The sequence below is a fragment of the Ahaetulla prasina genome, chromosome 7, assembly GCF_028640845.1.
Source record: "Ahaetulla prasina isolate Xishuangbanna chromosome 7, ASM2864084v1, whole genome shotgun sequence".
Lineage (NCBI taxonomy): Eukaryota > Metazoa > Chordata > Lepidosauria > Squamata > Colubridae > Ahaetulla > Ahaetulla prasina.
In genome coordinates this window covers 80327151-80344054 of record NC_080545.1, presented here as the reverse complement: position 1 = coordinate 80344054, position 16904 = coordinate 80327151, and the positions used below count along the sequence as shown (strand labels likewise).

At 39.5% G+C, this 16904-nt stretch overlaps 1 protein-coding gene across 1 annotated transcript in view; it reads right to left on the bottom strand.

Annotated features, from left to right (window-relative positions):
• Nucleotides 1-426: 426 nt before the first annotated feature.
• Nucleotides 427-16904, bottom strand: part of FAM180A (family with sequence similarity 180 member A) — a 23242-nt gene continuing 6764 nt past the window's right edge. The window contains exons 2-3 of the mRNA XM_058191285.1: nt 2556-2656; nt 427-975 (exon numbers count right to left, since the gene is read on the bottom strand). Coding sequence (XP_058047268.1) covers nt 622-975; nt 2556-2656 — 455 coding nt within the window. The 3' untranslated portion in view covers nt 427-621. The remainder of the gene's footprint in view (nt 976-2555; nt 2657-16904) is intronic.

The following is a 16904-nucleotide window of genomic DNA, read 5'->3' as shown; positions in this document are numbered from 1 at the left end:
AGGGAGGAAGAAAGAGAAAGAGATGGGGAGGGAGAGAGAGAGAGAGAGAGAGATTAGCCATATCCTTTCTCTTAAATTAATCCATTGCGTCAACTCTTAACTAATGCTTCTTGATAGAAGAGGGGAGAAAGAATGTATTTTTGGGGGGAGGGGTAATAGCAAGATGGAATTTCCAAAAGGATTGAGATCAGCATTTTTTCCCTCAGCTTTTAAAAGAGGCCAGAAAATAAAATGCAAGTTTTCTGAGTCCCCCTTATCCATCAAGAAGGAGCATAGATTAACTATTGCATTGAAAGGGTGGGGTAAGGTTTGCGTCAGCTTTAATCTATACAGGCATGGGAAAGACACTGATGGAAATAAAATAAAAAAATATAAACAAGAGAGGGTTTGCCGTCCATTGGTTACACTTAAAAAGAAAAGGCTAGATAATTTGGAAAACGTTTTTTAATGTATATATTAATTCAATCTGTAATGTAATACAGAAGATTTTACAACAGATTCTCTCTAGGAGGAGCTAGAGATTAAGAAATATTTCCAAGCCTGCAGTTTGTTTCTTTTACTACTTATCAGAATGAAGAAGCAGATATATCCTTCTTAAAATCAGAGTTTATTTCTGGTGCATCATGTTCTCTGAGAAGTTGGAGCTTGGCTGGATAGCAACTTCAAATCATGCATCACAAGCTTGTAAAGATTTATGAAGGATTCTGCCCAGATATCTTTCTGATGTCCTTGGGACCGAGCTGTCCTGTATGCTGTGTAGACCATCGTCAATACCGTCCTTTCAAAATCTTCTTTCTTTAACATGCCGGGGTAACCTGACAGCCTGGAGCTTAATCTGCGTATTTCTGTAATACTTTTTGGGATAACATCATTACATAGGGTGTCAAACGTTATCGCCTTCCTGGTTGAAGCGAGTTCCTCATCTTTGACAGAGATTTTTAGGTCATCATCAATTTCCAGTTCACCTAGAAGAAACTGGGATGAAAGCACAGGGAAAAAATAGTTTTAAACTGGTTCTGGTTAAGTTCTTATAAATCAATACATGAGATGCCAAAATGATGTCTGGATTAACACAGAGCAAGGATCCCCAACTCTATACTCATTGACCTTTCCATGAAGTTTCAGATTGTTCATCAACACTCAAACATTTATTGTATGAAAATAATTGAACAAAAACTATTTTAATTGATAGTACTACAAATAGTAACAGCAACTCCTTGGTTTGTCCCATGGACTCTTGGCAGTCAGTGGAACCATTTGGGAAAACCCTTGGAGAATCATCAGATGCAGTGCTTTCTCCCATGAAGAAAATATATGTACATAGAAAATTATATTTCATAGACCATCCATTAGATGTCCATCGAGTTGGAGTCTACCTATTTAGAATGCTGCTTCTTGTTAAATCAGTTCTATTTACTGTATACAATTGATTGTCTTTGACTGATATTCCGGACTGAGAATTTCACTTTTTAAAAGGGAGGGTCTCAACTTCTTAGGTAACTATGTGGGACTCCTTAAAACTTACAGAAGCAGAATTAAATATTGGGAAAGCTGGCTCTTTCTCTTCCTGTTCCAAGTGACTTTCAGGTTCATCTATTCCAGCAGTTTTTCCTGAACCTCTGATCACCTTTTAGATATATCAAGGTATTTTGTTAAAATCATTTCTGTATTGTTCAAATTGCATTCTATTAAGAATAGTTTATTCTGTATATTACATGTGCATTATAGGTATGATCTAAACCATGCAATTAATAAATAAAATAGAATAAATTATACTTAACAAATAAAATTGGGTTACTTTCTTGCTTTGCTTACCATATCTGGAATGCAGAATGAAGATATTTTTTAATAATTATTATAGAATATGGCTCACTGATTTTTTTTAATAAGCCATTATATTTGATAATATAACTGAAGGCTAAAGCAGATATCTAATTTATTGATTTTTATTTTTTAAATACAACACTGAAATCAGGATAAAGAGGGATGTGAAGATTTTGCTTCAGATGTGTCACCTTCAACCGCAATAATACACGAGCACACAATAGATACAAACTTAGGGTAAACCGCTCCAAACTCAATTGCAGAAAATACGACTTCAGCAACAGAGTGATCAGTGCCTGGAATGCACTACCTGACTCTGTGGTTTCATCCCCAAACCCCCAAAACTTTAACCTTAGACTGTCTACTGCTCACTCAGCCTGTTCCTAAGAGGTCTGTAAGGGGCGTGCATAAGTGCACCAGTTTGCCTACAGTCTCTGTCCTAATGTTTTCTTTTATTTCTACTCTCTTCCTGTATTCATAATCATGTTTTTACTTATATCTGTTATCTTATACGTGTTTGACAAATAAAACAAATAAATAAAATAAAAATAAACATCATATCCCTGAAACCATTTTAGAATAACATCAGAAAGCTGCGCAATGACTTCACAAGGTTGCAGCATCTGTGATTTTCCTCATGTTATTTTTGCTGCCATAAAGTTGTTTCATTTTCTATCTTGACTCATTGCTAGAATCCCTTCCCCGAAACTGTACTTTGGCTCATACTAAACCTCAAATAGAAGATCCACATCTTTCTGAGACTTCTGAAGCACGGGGTTGAGAAGAACTGCTGAGGACCTCTTCACACGGAGAGCAGATGGGAAAAACATAGCTGAGGAAGAAAGGAGAGAGAATAGGCAAGAAGCTGTTAATGGATGCAGTTAATTAATTAACCTAGGTGAAATGTTAATATATATTGCTAGTCCATGTCCTACATAAATAAATAAATAACGGATGCAGTTTAGTGAACTAACTACCTTCCTTCCTTCCTTCCTTCCTTCCTTCCTTCCTTCCTTCCTTCCTTCCTTCCTTCCTTCCTTCCTTCCTTCCTTCCTTCCTTCCTTCCTTCCTTCCTTCCCCATTTTGCCTGATACAACTTCTGTGCTTTTCAAAACATAAAATAGGGGAGGGGGGAGAGGCTATTTTGCCCCTGTATTTATTTTGTTGTGTTTTAAAAGCTAGCACACAGGTTCTGCTTAGCCTTAGCTCAAGCTACAGCCTGCCTGTCTCTTAAAATTATTTTTCCAGTTTCCTGCAGTTTCATTCTTGCATCGGCTGACACCCTCTCCTCTCCCTTATCACTTAGACCTAAGAGCAATCCACTGAATCTGAACTGAAGACTTAAAACAGATTAGAGGAACTATATCTATATATAGCATATAAGCAAACTGTAGAATCTATCGCTCCAAGGAGGGGAGTTTTCTATCAGTTTAGTTGGCTTTCAAATGAGATTAGACAAATTTCTATCGTGGGCTAGTATGGTAGAAGCATGGATGCAGTCTAGTTCTATATACTGAGTACAAGGAAATAATTCCTTGGACAACTGCCTTGATTTCTTTGATGTCTTCAAGTGATATTAGATATGTCTAGGGTAATGTAGGGCAATATAGATCTTCATAGGGGAGTTTGCTTTTGATAAAGACTTAATTGGAGCAACACAACTCCCCCACTTCTAAAGTTTACATTATACTGGTTTTGCTAGCAATGGATTGGTATGGCTGTGGAAAGTTCTGATGATGTTCTTCAGAGAACAGGATATTCCATGAGTAATTGGACATAGTCATGGATCTGAAGCCATTCGTTAAATTGATACAGTTTTAAAACCCACAAATTACAGTACATTTTACAGTAGATTCACCAGATTATACTACAGACATAGTGATTTAGGGGTGTGCATGCATAAACATGATTGGAAGAAATGCATTGGATCTCATCAGTAGTGGGATTCAGCAGGTTCTGACCAGTTCTGGAGAACCGGTAGCAGAAATTTTGAGTAGTTCAGAGAACCAGTAAATACCAACTCTGGTTGGCCCCGCCCCCATCTATTCTCTGCCTCCCAGGTCCCAGCTGATCGGGAGGGAATGGGGATTTTGCAGTATCCTTCCCCTGGAGTGGGGTGGGAATGGAGATTTTACATTATCCTTCCCCTACCATGCCCACCAAGCCACACCCATCAAGCCATGCCACGCCCACCAAGCCACACCCACAGAACTGATAGTAAAATTTTTGAAACCCACCACTGGATCTCATGTGAGTATGCAAACTTTTTGCTATTCATTAAAGCACATGTATCTTTTATTCAGGCTTTCATGTAAGCCTCCAAAAAGAACTCTTGCTTCATTGTAAGTAAGTTATATTTAAAATGTGATGGTTTAAGGATTCTCACTAAAGACCGGGGGTGGGGGTAGGGTGGGGGGAGACATGGCTAACTTAATGAACAGCTGTGCTTGCATCTCTATTTAAAATACATTAGAATTCTCTTTGAACTGTGCAAAGTTATAACAACTTTTCACTGCTTTCAACAAGTAAAATATATAATAAAAATAAGGCTGATCCTTCCTCTGATGAGCCAATTACAATCTGACACATTGTTCATTATATAATGGCATGTTCACTGGTCTAAATCTTCACTGTGGCCTAGAGAAAGACCTACAGTGGAAATTCATCTATTGTAGCAGTATCTTCTTACTAGATAACTTGATGTTACCAAACTCCTTTCTCACTTCAGTCTTAGTTATTTTAGAAAGGATCAATGGCCCTTCAGGGAAGGAAAAGAATTTTCAGAGGGGACAGAGTGGACAATGGATACAAATTAAAAGGTCAGCAGAAATTTCAGCATCCAACCATTCAGTTTTTGTAACTATCTTTATCCTTCTCAAATTTTGATGGGCTGTCTGAAATAGAACATCCTTCAACTGAGCAAAAGTTGTCAAGAACAGTGTTCCCAAATAGATATGATAATAATCCGATAGCATTGTATTTTTCAATTTAACTAAAAAGGACTTTGTATTTCCAATAAGTTTAATTTCTTTAGTTTCTTCTTGGTATCCTGAATCTTATGGGACCTGAATTAGTTGCCAATTTGCTTCTGGGTTTATTTATTTATTTATTACATTTATATATGGTTTGAGGCAATTCTGAGTGAGTTCAAGATACTGGTTGTCACCTTTTCAAAGGCCTAGTGGTTTGGGGTCAAGTTCTTTGAAGAACTGTCTTTTCCCAGTTATATCTGCCTGACCCAATAGAGTGAGGAGGAAGGATATATTTCCGGTCCCCTCCATTAAGGAGATCTGTCTAATGAGATCAAGAAGAAGGACCTTCTCTGTGCTGGCTCCTTCCCTGTGGAACATCATCTTCACAGAAATAAATCATGGTTTAACCCAGTGGTTAAAGACATGGTTTAACCCAGTGGTAGTCAACCTGGTCCCTACCGCCCACTAGTGGGCATTCCAGCTTTCATGGTGGCTGGTAGGGGTTTTGTCCGATACTGAAGCACTTTCCTTTTTTTTAATTTAATTGACTTTTTTTAAAAAATTCATAGCATTATTTAAAAACATTTCATTAGGTTTTCATAAAATTCCCCGTGACAATTTAAATTTCTGAAAATATACTATTTATATCACCCGCACATAAGTTTAGTTCACGTTACGTAAGTGAAACTAAATGGCGCTATAGTAACGACCACAAAAAAAAGACCCTTGTCCCAGAATAGCTTGCGCATCTCCCCCCGAACTGGTGGGCGATTAGAAAATTTTACTACTAACAGAGATACAAAAGTGTGCGGAAGGTATAGAAAGGTTGACTACCCCTAGATTAACCAATGGGTCTGGGGACCCCTGATGGTACAGAACACCTGAAGTGGTTTGTCTGATTGTTTCTATTAGGAGGATGAATATTGGATTTGTATTTGGGATTTTATATCTGTAAGCCACCTGGAGTTTCTGTGAATTGGTTGGCCATGCACATTTTTGAAATAATGAATGAATGAATGATAGATAAGAAAGAAAGAAAGAGAGAAAGAAAGAGAGAGAGAGAGAGAGGGAGAGAGAGAGAGAGAGAGATAAAGCAAGCGTGGACAGGTCACATAGCTCCCTACAACATAATTCAATCTTTTTCCAGCCCAGGAATGTGCAACATTTCATAGCCTTGGGCATTAAAAAAAAGTCCAGCTATTTGAAAAGTTGAAATTTAGTGAATTTCCCATTGAAATGTATTGGCTGGCTATTCCTGTCCTCATCCTTTAAAGCAGCGGTTCTCAACCTGTGGGTCGCGACTCCTTTGGGGGTCGAATGACAATTTGCCAGGGGTCGCCTAAGACCACCAGAAATATGGGAAGGATACTTGCGAGTCGAAGAATCACGCTCCAATGATTGACTCCACAAGCCAGCTGCAGGCTCTTCAAATCGCTAGCCGAATTCGGCTTCAGGCGCAATGAATTAACAAAGAGAGAAATCTTTGCTCTGATGTCTCCCTCTCAAGCCAGCTGCAATCACTCCCAATCGCTAGCCTAATCTGGCTTCAGGCGCAATAAACTTAATAGGGGAGGAGTCTCCGCTTTAATGCCTCCGTCCTCAAGGCAATCGCAAGCAGTTCAGATCGCTAGCCAATATGGCTTCAGGCGCGATAAATTCAAAAAAACAGTTTGCCGCTTTTCCCCCCCTTCTGCAGCTGCTGAGGCGCATTTTATGGTTGGCGTTGCCACATCATGGGGAATTGTATTTAAGGGGTCGCAGCACCATAAAGGTTGAGAACCACTGCTTTAAAGCAATGGCCCCCAACCTTTGTGGCTCCACAGACTGGTAGCAGTGGCACCAGCAGCAGGGGGAAGGGGGCGATGGTTTCATGTGTGCAACTTAATACCGAACTGGCACATATGGAGCTTTGTGCACTCACCCTCCATTTGTACAGCCTGGTCCCAATGGGCTACGAACTGGTTCTGGTTCACGTGCCAGGAGTTGGAGACCCCTGCTTTAAACCAAAGTGCCCAAGGTAACATGTGTATGTGTAAGTGCAACAGGGTAACATAATTTGTGACCCAGTCTTCAGAGCTCCCCTCCTTCCTATATATCTTCCAACACCCCTTTCATCTTTGCCTATGTTCCTGCCGGCATGTGACAACTTTCTAACACTGCAAATCAACACAGGAGACACACTGAAATCACCAAGTGCTAATTGCTTGGCAATTAAAACTTCAATCACCCAGCAGTTACAGTGTTTACTTATTAAACAATTGTTGGCAGTGATCCAGATGACAGTGATCAGATTGATAAGTTTTCAAAGCACCATTTCATGCAACTCTATGGCTGAGCCTAGCCACCATTTTGGCATTCACTTTCCTAGACATCTGACAAAGATCTCCATTTGGAATTTATGTGTTGCCTTTACATAATCCTTCACTGCCTTGAAAGGGAATACTGTGGTGAGATCTTTCCCTTTTGCTGGCCACAGAACATACACTCCCTTACCACTTTAACTAGAACGGTATGCAAAGTTGGGAGTTTCCAGGAATTCTTCCTTAAGTACGATAAAGAGTGCTTGGAAATCCAAAAGTCTGCATGCTCTTTTGTAACTTTCAACTGGTTTAGTAAACACAACGTCTTAATAGAAATGTGGGAAATTTTCAACTCTTGGTCAGTAAAATTTCCAGGGGTGAAATCCAGCAGGTTCTGACAGGTTCTGGCGAAGTGGTAGCGGAAATTTTAAGCAGTTCGGAGAACCAGTAGTGGAAATTTTGAGTAGTTCGGAGAACCGGCAAATGCCACCTCTGGCTGGCCCCAGAGTGGGGTGGGAATGGAGATTTTGCAATATCCTTCCCCCAGGAGTGGGGAGGGAATGGAGATTTTGCAGTATCCTTCCCCGGCACACCCACCAAGCCACGCCCACAGAACCGGTAGTAAAAAAATTTGAATTCCACCACAGAAGATTTCCTGCCTGCCTGCTTCTGCTCATTTGGTTTAAAGTAGATGGCTCTATTGACACTCACAGAGAATAGTTTTTCTCTTCTAACTTGCCTTCAAGCTAAATCACCTTTCTTGTGTTAAAGTCAGTGTTGTTCCTGCATAGGTCACAAGTTAACACCTACAAGGCTAAAGGGGATGGTTTAGATTAAGAAAATGATGTCAGAAAAAGAGTTGATGTCCCCTTTCTCCTCAACAGCTTTGCACGTCTGCTGTTACTTTGAACTAAAGCCAAGCCAAGCCAAGCCAAAATCACTGTTTTGTCTTTCTAAAGTTGGCTTTTAAATAATAACCTTTGGCTTTAGGTCTCAGTCCTAAAGCTCCAACAACTCCATGAAGTATATAGACGGAAAGGGAAGAATCTGGGATGGGGTGGTATACAACAGGCTAAGCCAAAACAGACAACTCACATTACAGTGTTACATTTTGCGTGAATCTAGCTTTGACTCTTCGTTTTCAGTAGGGATGGATTTAATTTACCTTTACCATCGGTTCGCCACATGAGTGCACGCTCGCTTTGTGTGCACATGTGCTGTCCGTGCATGAGCCTAGTCTTCCGTACACGCGCTTTGCTTGCTCGCGTGCCTTCCACTCATGCACCCGGCCTCGAAAAGGTGTCTAAATAGCACGACTTGGAGCCAGGGTGGATGGATCGCCCACAAGTGATCCACGCTACCGGTTCGCCTGAACCGGTGCAAACCAGCTGAATACCACCTCTGCTTTTCAGCCTAACTTGCTAAATCATGCATATTAAATCATACTTCCATTTTTTTCTTTAGTTTTGGCTTAGCATGCTATGTAAACCCACCAATGTGCTTTACAAACCAGGATTTATGACATTGTGTTCATATATTGAGCTCACGTGGCTTATTCAAGAACTCTCATCCCAAATCTTGGCTAAATGCATTGTACAAATATAGCCATTGTCTTCTTGGGCTACTTCCAGCACTTTTGGCCCCACTGAGTCTTCAATAATTTGCTCACGCTTCTTTATATTTCAGAATTATTCAAAACCAGTCTTTGAAAGGTTTTGCTCTTCTGTTCTAAGTCATGTGGGACTCTGATATAGCTATATCCATCCTGAATTTTGTTCCCTGTGCAAAAGCTTTTTGGGTTATCTTTCACTCTACATTTTACTTTTCAATTAAGGCAAAAACGAAACAAAACATGAGCCAAAAATAAATCCAAACCCTGAAATGGAAAGAAATGTGTAACCAATACTTGACCAAGTATTTATAAATCCATGCACAAACTTTTCTTCTGATGTGGCTCTCTTCGACACTGTGACATGAAGTGTTATTCTATATCAAAGAAGAACTGCGACTGTATTAATGGCATTGGCTATCTTTTTTTTTCCCTCTGGAAAAGTTTATATGAAATAATTATTTAATCTCAATGTCTGCTAATTCACTTTAATGATGCATTTGATTTCTATGATGTATGGTAATTATGACTGCTTGGAAAGAGAAGATCCCCGATCTGTTATAAGGCTGAATTTCATATAGAGTGTGTTCCAAAATTTAGACTTGCATTCTTTGCTCATTGGATGAATGGAGACTCCTGAGGGGCCATGATAGAGAGGATCTACTTCTGCTTAGGCCAGAGATGTCATACTCAAGGCCTATGGGTCAGATCCAGCCTGCAGGGGCCACCCTGGAAATGGTGAAGGACCGGCCTTTGATGCCTCTGCAGTAAAAATGGAGCTCATGAGGGCCACCCACAGCCCCCCGGAGCTCCGTTTTTGCTGGCAGAGGGTTGCAGGAGGCCATCGCAGCTGAAAACAGAGCTTGGGAGCCTGTTTTCTCTGCCAGAGCACTCAGGCCATCAAGGCGTCCCTGACATGAGTGACTTTGAGCTGGCCATGCCCACACTGGCCACCCAAGGTCAAACACAACCCTGATGCAGCCCTCAAATGAAATTGAGTTTGACACTCCTGGCTTAGACCATTTTCAATTGTGGCTTTTCCAGAATCTCAGGCAGAATTTACTCAGGCTCCTGTTGCTTTGCTTTCTGACTCCTTCATATAGATGTTTTTTTAAATTTTGTTTTGAAAAATTAGAGACAGAATCTGTCCTCCTGAAGATAAAAATGTGTGCTGTGGCAAATGAATACTACTCCTTGATGTTTTATGCTGTACCCCAGGGGTGAAATCTAAAATTTTTCCCTACCGGTTCTGTGGGCGTGGCTTAATTGGTGGGCGTGGCTTGGTGGTCAGATGGCTTGGTGGGCGTGGCCAATAAAAATAATAAACAAAGTATAAAAAAACAATAAGAGGTACCAAAAACCAACTTTCACACTTTACACACACACAACACAACTGACTCACACACAATGTAAAAGCAGCTGCACTTCACACTTCACACAGCCACAAAAAGCTCAAAAACCAACTTTCACACTTTACACACACACCACACACACACACCACACACACACACACACTACAGCTTTCTGAGATTTTGTGTGTTTGTGTAGTTACACTACACTACAGAAACACACGAAATCTCAGAAAGCTGCACAAATATTTTATTTTATTTTATTTTATTTTATTTTTTTATTATTTTATTTTATTTTATTTTATTTTATTTTATTTTATTTTATTTTATTTTATTTTATTTTATTTTATTTTATTTTATTTTATTTTATTTTATTTTATTTTATTTTATTTTATTTTATTTTATTTTATTTTATTTTATTTTATTTTATTTTATTTTATTGTGGACTTCAAATCCCAGAGTTCCTCAGCTAGCAAAGCCAGCCAGTTCATCACCGAGGAAATAGATTAGCAGAATAGATTGATTCTGTCTGGACTGAAACTGAACCTGCTTTCGGGCTGGAAAGAGAGCCATGCGTTCCTCAGTAATCAAGTAAGTGCCTTAGAATCTCTACTCTTACTTGTAGAAAACATGTTTTCTACAAGTAAGAGTACAAGTAAGGTTCTGCTGTTTTTTACTTTTACTTTTAAAGGCCTGTTTCGGCTGAAGCAAAACTGGCTTTTAAAAGTAAAAAAAAAACCCCTCCGCTGATGGTGTGGCTCAGCAGAGGTGGGGGGGGGCAGGGATTTTTGCTACCGGTCCTTCGAACCAGCAGCCGCCATCGCTACCGGATCACGCAATCCCATCTGATCCGGGAGCATTTCACCCCTGCTGTACCCCCACAATATTCTAATTATTTTGTAATTTTTGTTAATGCTATGAAGAAATCACACTTTTTTCCCATTGGTTGCCATTCTATTTAAAATGGATTTAAAAAGGATTCTCTTTCTTAACTTTTTTTTCAAAAGAAAAATAATTCAGTGGTTGAATATGTAATTGGATGGTTGAGTTTGAGTACTCCGTAACCAAAAGTCAACCAGAACAGAAAACTGAAACTGATTGCCCCTAATTTATAAAGCATGCCTTAATTCTATTTATGTATTTATTTAGAAAATTTATATTGTCACCTACTTGCTCATAGAGTCTCTAGGCAGCTTACAAGCAATTCCCAGAGTGACAGTAATTTTAGCAGGAGTTTCACTGAACCAGACTCTAACCCTAACCTAATTTCATTTCAGTTGCAGTCAAAATATATAAACCTTAATCTAATCCTTAGGAAAAAAGTAACAGAACAAAAAAAAAAAGGGAAAAAGCAGCAGATGGAAAAAGAAACACAATGAAGGGGAGAAAAAGAGATGAATGAAGCTTAATTATCTTTCCTTTCACTCCATCTCTTTTTGAAGTGTTTGTGATATTCTAGTGAGTTATTTCATTACAGTTCTTTTAACCCTCATTGATGGATAGAAGTGGCTGAGAGCCTTCGTTAACTAAAGTAAGTAAATATTTTAAAATGTTTTTGGACACTGTGCTTGCTTTATTTCAATGATAGCATTAGGATCTATGAGCCAATTGTCAACTCTTGAGCTGCCATAGGTAATGGGATGAGGAGCCTCGCCTCGCAGTTGCATCAAGGAACTTGTACATCAGTCAAAACAAATGATGGCCATTGTCAAGGCCATCTCCAAGGAGACCCACAGTGGCCGAAGGGAGTGACTTCTATAGCCCGCGAAATTGCTTCGTTGGGGAATGTGACTGATAATACACCTTGGGGGGAGGGGGGAAACAGAGTCAGAGACAGGGTCAGAGCAAAGAGTTGGTTTCACTTGGTTTGTGCCAACATGGCACTCCTAATAAATAACTGGATTACTTTTGAAGCTTGGCTTGAGGCTCATGATTTAATTAGAGCATCGGTTGGAACACTGAGAGCAACGAGATCCAGTTAAACTATAAGCAAATTATCATTTCTTGGTTAAAAGCCATATTTAACTTTTCTGAACATCTGAGAGCCAATATGTGGATGAACAACACCCTAAAAAATTGTGTTTTGAGAATCTTTTGTTTGTTTTAACATGTCTATGCTTAACTTAAGGGGGTTATCCACTGTTTTTATGTGTTTTATACCTTTTAAAAAAGTAGACAATTGCATCCTTAGGCTTTAGAGAGGGTTCCGAGGGCCCCAGAAGAGAGACCTGAGTCTGCAATTGGAGGTGTTGTTGCCTGTAGTGGAAAGACTAATAATGATGAAATGTTTTGAAGTAATAGACAGTTAAAGCTATTAATGGTTGGGGTTTTTTTAAATAGTATTTATTTTATACGTAGACTAGGTGCAGCTCTATTCATATTTATACTGAAAAATTGCCAGGAAACACAGAAATAGAGCCTACATTTTCAGCACTGTGCTGTGTGTATGTGTGTGTGTGTATATTTGTGTGTGTGTGTGTCTTTCCTTCAGACTTCAAGTTGCATATCCCAAAAGATTCCAGATCAAAACAAGGAGCTTTTAGAAAGTCTTATAAATGGGGAACAGTATGCTTATATAGTAATATATAAATATTATAAAGAAGGATTTGGACTAAGTAAATAGATATGAGTAGATGATTTAAGATGTCCTGTTGGTTATTACAGAAATGATCGCTGATGGGTTTTGCAATTTTGGAAAACAGAATAGTTAAAAAGAAAAGAGAAAGAACAGAAGAAAGAAAGGAAGGAAGGAAGGAAGGAAGGAAGGAAGGAAGGAAGGAAGGAAGGAAGGAAGGAAGGAAGGATGGAAGAAAGAAGGGAGAAGTGAAAGAGGACCACTCCATATTCTCAAATCTAAACATTGCTGCAATTTGGAGAAATAATTTGAAATCAGAACTTTCCAAATCTTGAAAATAGCCAACTTAACTTCAATATATATATATATATATGTAAGAAATACATAGATGTGCTGCAAGAAATTTAATCAGAGCAGGTGAAAATTACCAAAGTTACAGGGCATTTTGCTCCCACCATTATGGAAATAAAGAGTGTCCCATTTTCCAGACTGTCTTGTCATAAAAAAGAAAGCAAAGTGCAGCAACTAACCTCTTCAGAGACATTGAACTATAGACAGTAGAGCAAAAGTCTTTTTCTCTGACCTCTTGTTCCACCCAGTCTGCTTTTTTCTTCTGCTTTGAGTTTTCAGAAGGAAAATTGTTGGCAGACAAAAAGTCCAGTTTAGTCTGATTCAAGTAGAACCAACCCTATATTCTCCCCATATAAGGAAAGATGAATTCAACAAAGTGAAGAAGCGCATAGTATCAGTGTTGTAAGTGACTTGCTGAACAATATTTAGGACAATTCAGCTTCTTCAAAGTTTTATAGTTTCTAATATTAAACATGTAACTCAATAATAACACTTTCCTGAAGCTCCTTCCAAAAGTGCTTTTGCAGGAGGCAACTGGACTTTCTTGTTTTTTTCTTTGAAGACATTTCACTTCTCATCCAAGAAGCTTCTTCAGCTCTGACAAGATAGTGGGGAATGGAAGGATTTATATTCCTTGCAGACAGCTAGTCATTTTCATCCTTTTAGAGGGTCATTGAAGCACTTGGAGGTTTATTCGTGTCCTCAGGGTTACCTGAGTAGTGCTCCTGGTTCCTGTAGTCTTCAACGTTTTCCTCTGCAAATCCATTCCTCCTCCCACACCATTCAAAGGGTGTTCATCCCAAATTCTATAGCTAAAAGTCTGTAGAGATCTCAGTCATCCAGAGATCTCAGTCATCCAGCTTTTTGTGTGAGAAGTGAAACATCTTCAAAGAAAAAACAAGAAAGTCCAGTTGCCTCCTGAAAAAGCACCTTTGGAACAACGATAACCTGGATGACTCAGAATCTCTACAGACTTTTCCTGAAGCTCAAATTTGGCTAGCTGTTGCTGTGGTTCTAATTCATTTTTTTACTCCTGTCTTGGACAAGCAACTGCATCTGTAATTGTAGACTTCTGTTCTGAGGGCCTTCTGGGAGTTGAGGTCCTTGAGTCTGGGAGTTGCCAAGGTTGGCCATCCCTTGATGTAGATGTAGGTTGATGAGCTTCTGTAAAATATGGTTAATCCCCTGCTTGGATGAGGGAAAGAGGGTCTGCAGTTTTTCATAAATAAAATTTGGAAGGAGGGAAGAACCGGACAAAGAGGGCATGATAAAGTGGGCTAAGAATCTTGGCTGCCATTGTCCAAATGGATAAGTGGAAAAATATGGGGTTAAACGGTCTGAAATTCACATTATGACCTTAAAAACAAGATTTATCAAATTTGATACCAGAAAAATTATCTAGAATATATAAAGGCCCTTCAAATGCAGGTAATCCCCAATTTATGATTATAATAGAGCCTGCCCTTCACAGTTGTGACAGTTGTTAAATAAGTTGGTCACATTGCTGACAGGGCTTTATTACCTTTTTGCAGAACTCTGGTTATAAGACAAGGACACAAGGCTGGTCATAAAATGATGATTATAAGGACTCCTGCCTTGGGCAGGGGGTTGGACTAGAACAGGGGTCTCCAACCTTGACAACTTTAAGACTTGTGGACTTCAACTCCCAGAATTCCTCAGCCAGCTTTGCTGGCTGAGGCATTCTGGGAGTTGAAGTCCATAAGTCTTAAAGTTGTCAAGGTTGGAGACCCCTGGACTAGAAGACCTCCAATGTCTCTTCCAACCCTAGGATTCCCTGATTTCAGACGTTGAAAAGAATATTACAGGCTTAGACAAGCCAATACTGTGACCCAGTAGCAAACAATCTTCTGTAAGGATATGATATATCATATTTTTCAGTGTATGCAGCTGTTAATCCCAATGAATTTCCATTAATATAAATTATTAAAAGTTCTCAACATTTCCCAGTGATTTCAGTGAGACCTCAGAAGAACTAAATGCAAGATAAATACGATTGGAGTAAGTGTATTGGTTCTGCTTAGACATCCTTGAAATTCTTGATTGACGCCAAAGCTTACATAAAACTTGCCATGTTTTGTCATTCTTCATTCTCAAGTGTTTTTTTTCTGCATCTGAATGCTGAGTGCGAAGCATCCAAGTTGTCATTCCAATGCAGTGATTGCTGCTGTAAAACTTGGTTCAGAAAGTAAAATTTACTTCCCAGTCTTGTTGATAAGAGTGTTTTTCCCCCTTTTCCAAGGAATTTTATCTGTAATCAATTCTGAAAAGCTACTCGGAAAATGGTGGTGAAGGAAGTTCTAATAATACCCCAGGAGAATAAAAGAAATCCAACTTCCTATTGCTGAAACAGACCATTACCTCAGATATCCCATAACGAAAAGTAAGAATAGTATTACCCCAATTTATCATATTGTGCTAAACAGCAATATTTTAGTGGTATTAATTACCCATAAAGATTAAAGCTCCCTGCAGTTATGATGACTAGCAACTATGGATAAGCCAAAAAAAACCCTCATATTTGTTTAATATAATTCTTATGTTATTTAAAGCTGGTTATTATCAACATAGCACCAGGAAATTCAATAAATTCATTGTGGACTTTACTGTTTCCTGAATTGCTTAGCAATCCATTACATATGCTGATCCTAAACCAGGGGTGTCAAACTCGCAGCCCATGGGCTGGCTGCGTCATGTGCATGCCACGCCCATGCCTGGTTTAGCAAAGGGGAAAAAAGTCACGATACGTCACATGATGATGCTGTGCCCTAAACCATAGTATCGTGAGAGATTAAACTTGCTGCTCTTGTGGATAGCAAAAGCCATGCATAGCTCATAAGGTGCTATGAGGATAGGTGAAAAGGTAAGTTAATATTTAGATGGCCTAAGAAGGCAGAAAGATAATGGAATAAAGCAGGGGTGAAATCCAAAATTTTTTCCTACCAGTTCTGTGGCCATGGCTTGGTGGCCATGGCTTGGTAATGATGTGAACCGCCATGGCCACTGGTGGGCGTGGCCAACTTGTATAATGTGGTGAAACTCACTTAACAAGCTCTGCCTCCCACCACCGCGGCTGCTGGGCGCATCCAGGTGGGAAAACTCCCCGGGAATAGGGCAGCCTTCTCAAGCTGGCCAGGGGGACACCGGGAAGGCTGTGTGGAAGGCAGGGAAGCATGGCAGGGCTGCGGGCCGCAGACCGGTTCGGGGTGTGTGGCCAGCCAGCGATTGCTACTAGGTTTTTTTTTGCATTTATATCCTGCCCTTCTCCGAAGACTCATGGCGGCTTACACTATGTTAGCAATAGTCTTCATTCTATTTGTATATTTATATACAAAGTCAACTTATTGCCCCCAACAATCTGGGTCCTCATTTTACCTACCTTATAAAGGATGGAAGGCTGAGTCAACCTTGGGCCTCCTGGTGGGACTAGAACTGCAGTAATTGCAAGCAGCTGCTGTTAACAACAGACTGCATTAGCAGTCTGAGCCACAGAGGCCCATGGTTCTCTGAACCAACCCCAATCTCTGCTACCAGTTCTCCCGAATCGGTCTGAACTGGTAGCATTTCACCCCTGGAATAAAGGTCCTGAGGTTTATATCTGGAGAATGATGATCAAGAGTTCAGAGAGATCCTATTGGTTAGGGAATATAAAGAATCAGAAGATATCCCTTGACAAGAAGTCGACTCTGATCGATATGGCTGAACGAACAGCAATAGGTCAAACCGCGATGCTTTATGAAACTCTAGTACCTTTGTTTAATCTCCTACTCCTACTCCAATATTATTACCCCAGTTATCATGCCCAGAACTATATTCTTTTACTTTTATTTTAAAATAATAGTAAAAATCCCTTGAAGCAAATGTGAAACATGGTATTTTTTGTTCAATTATAATATATATCCAGAA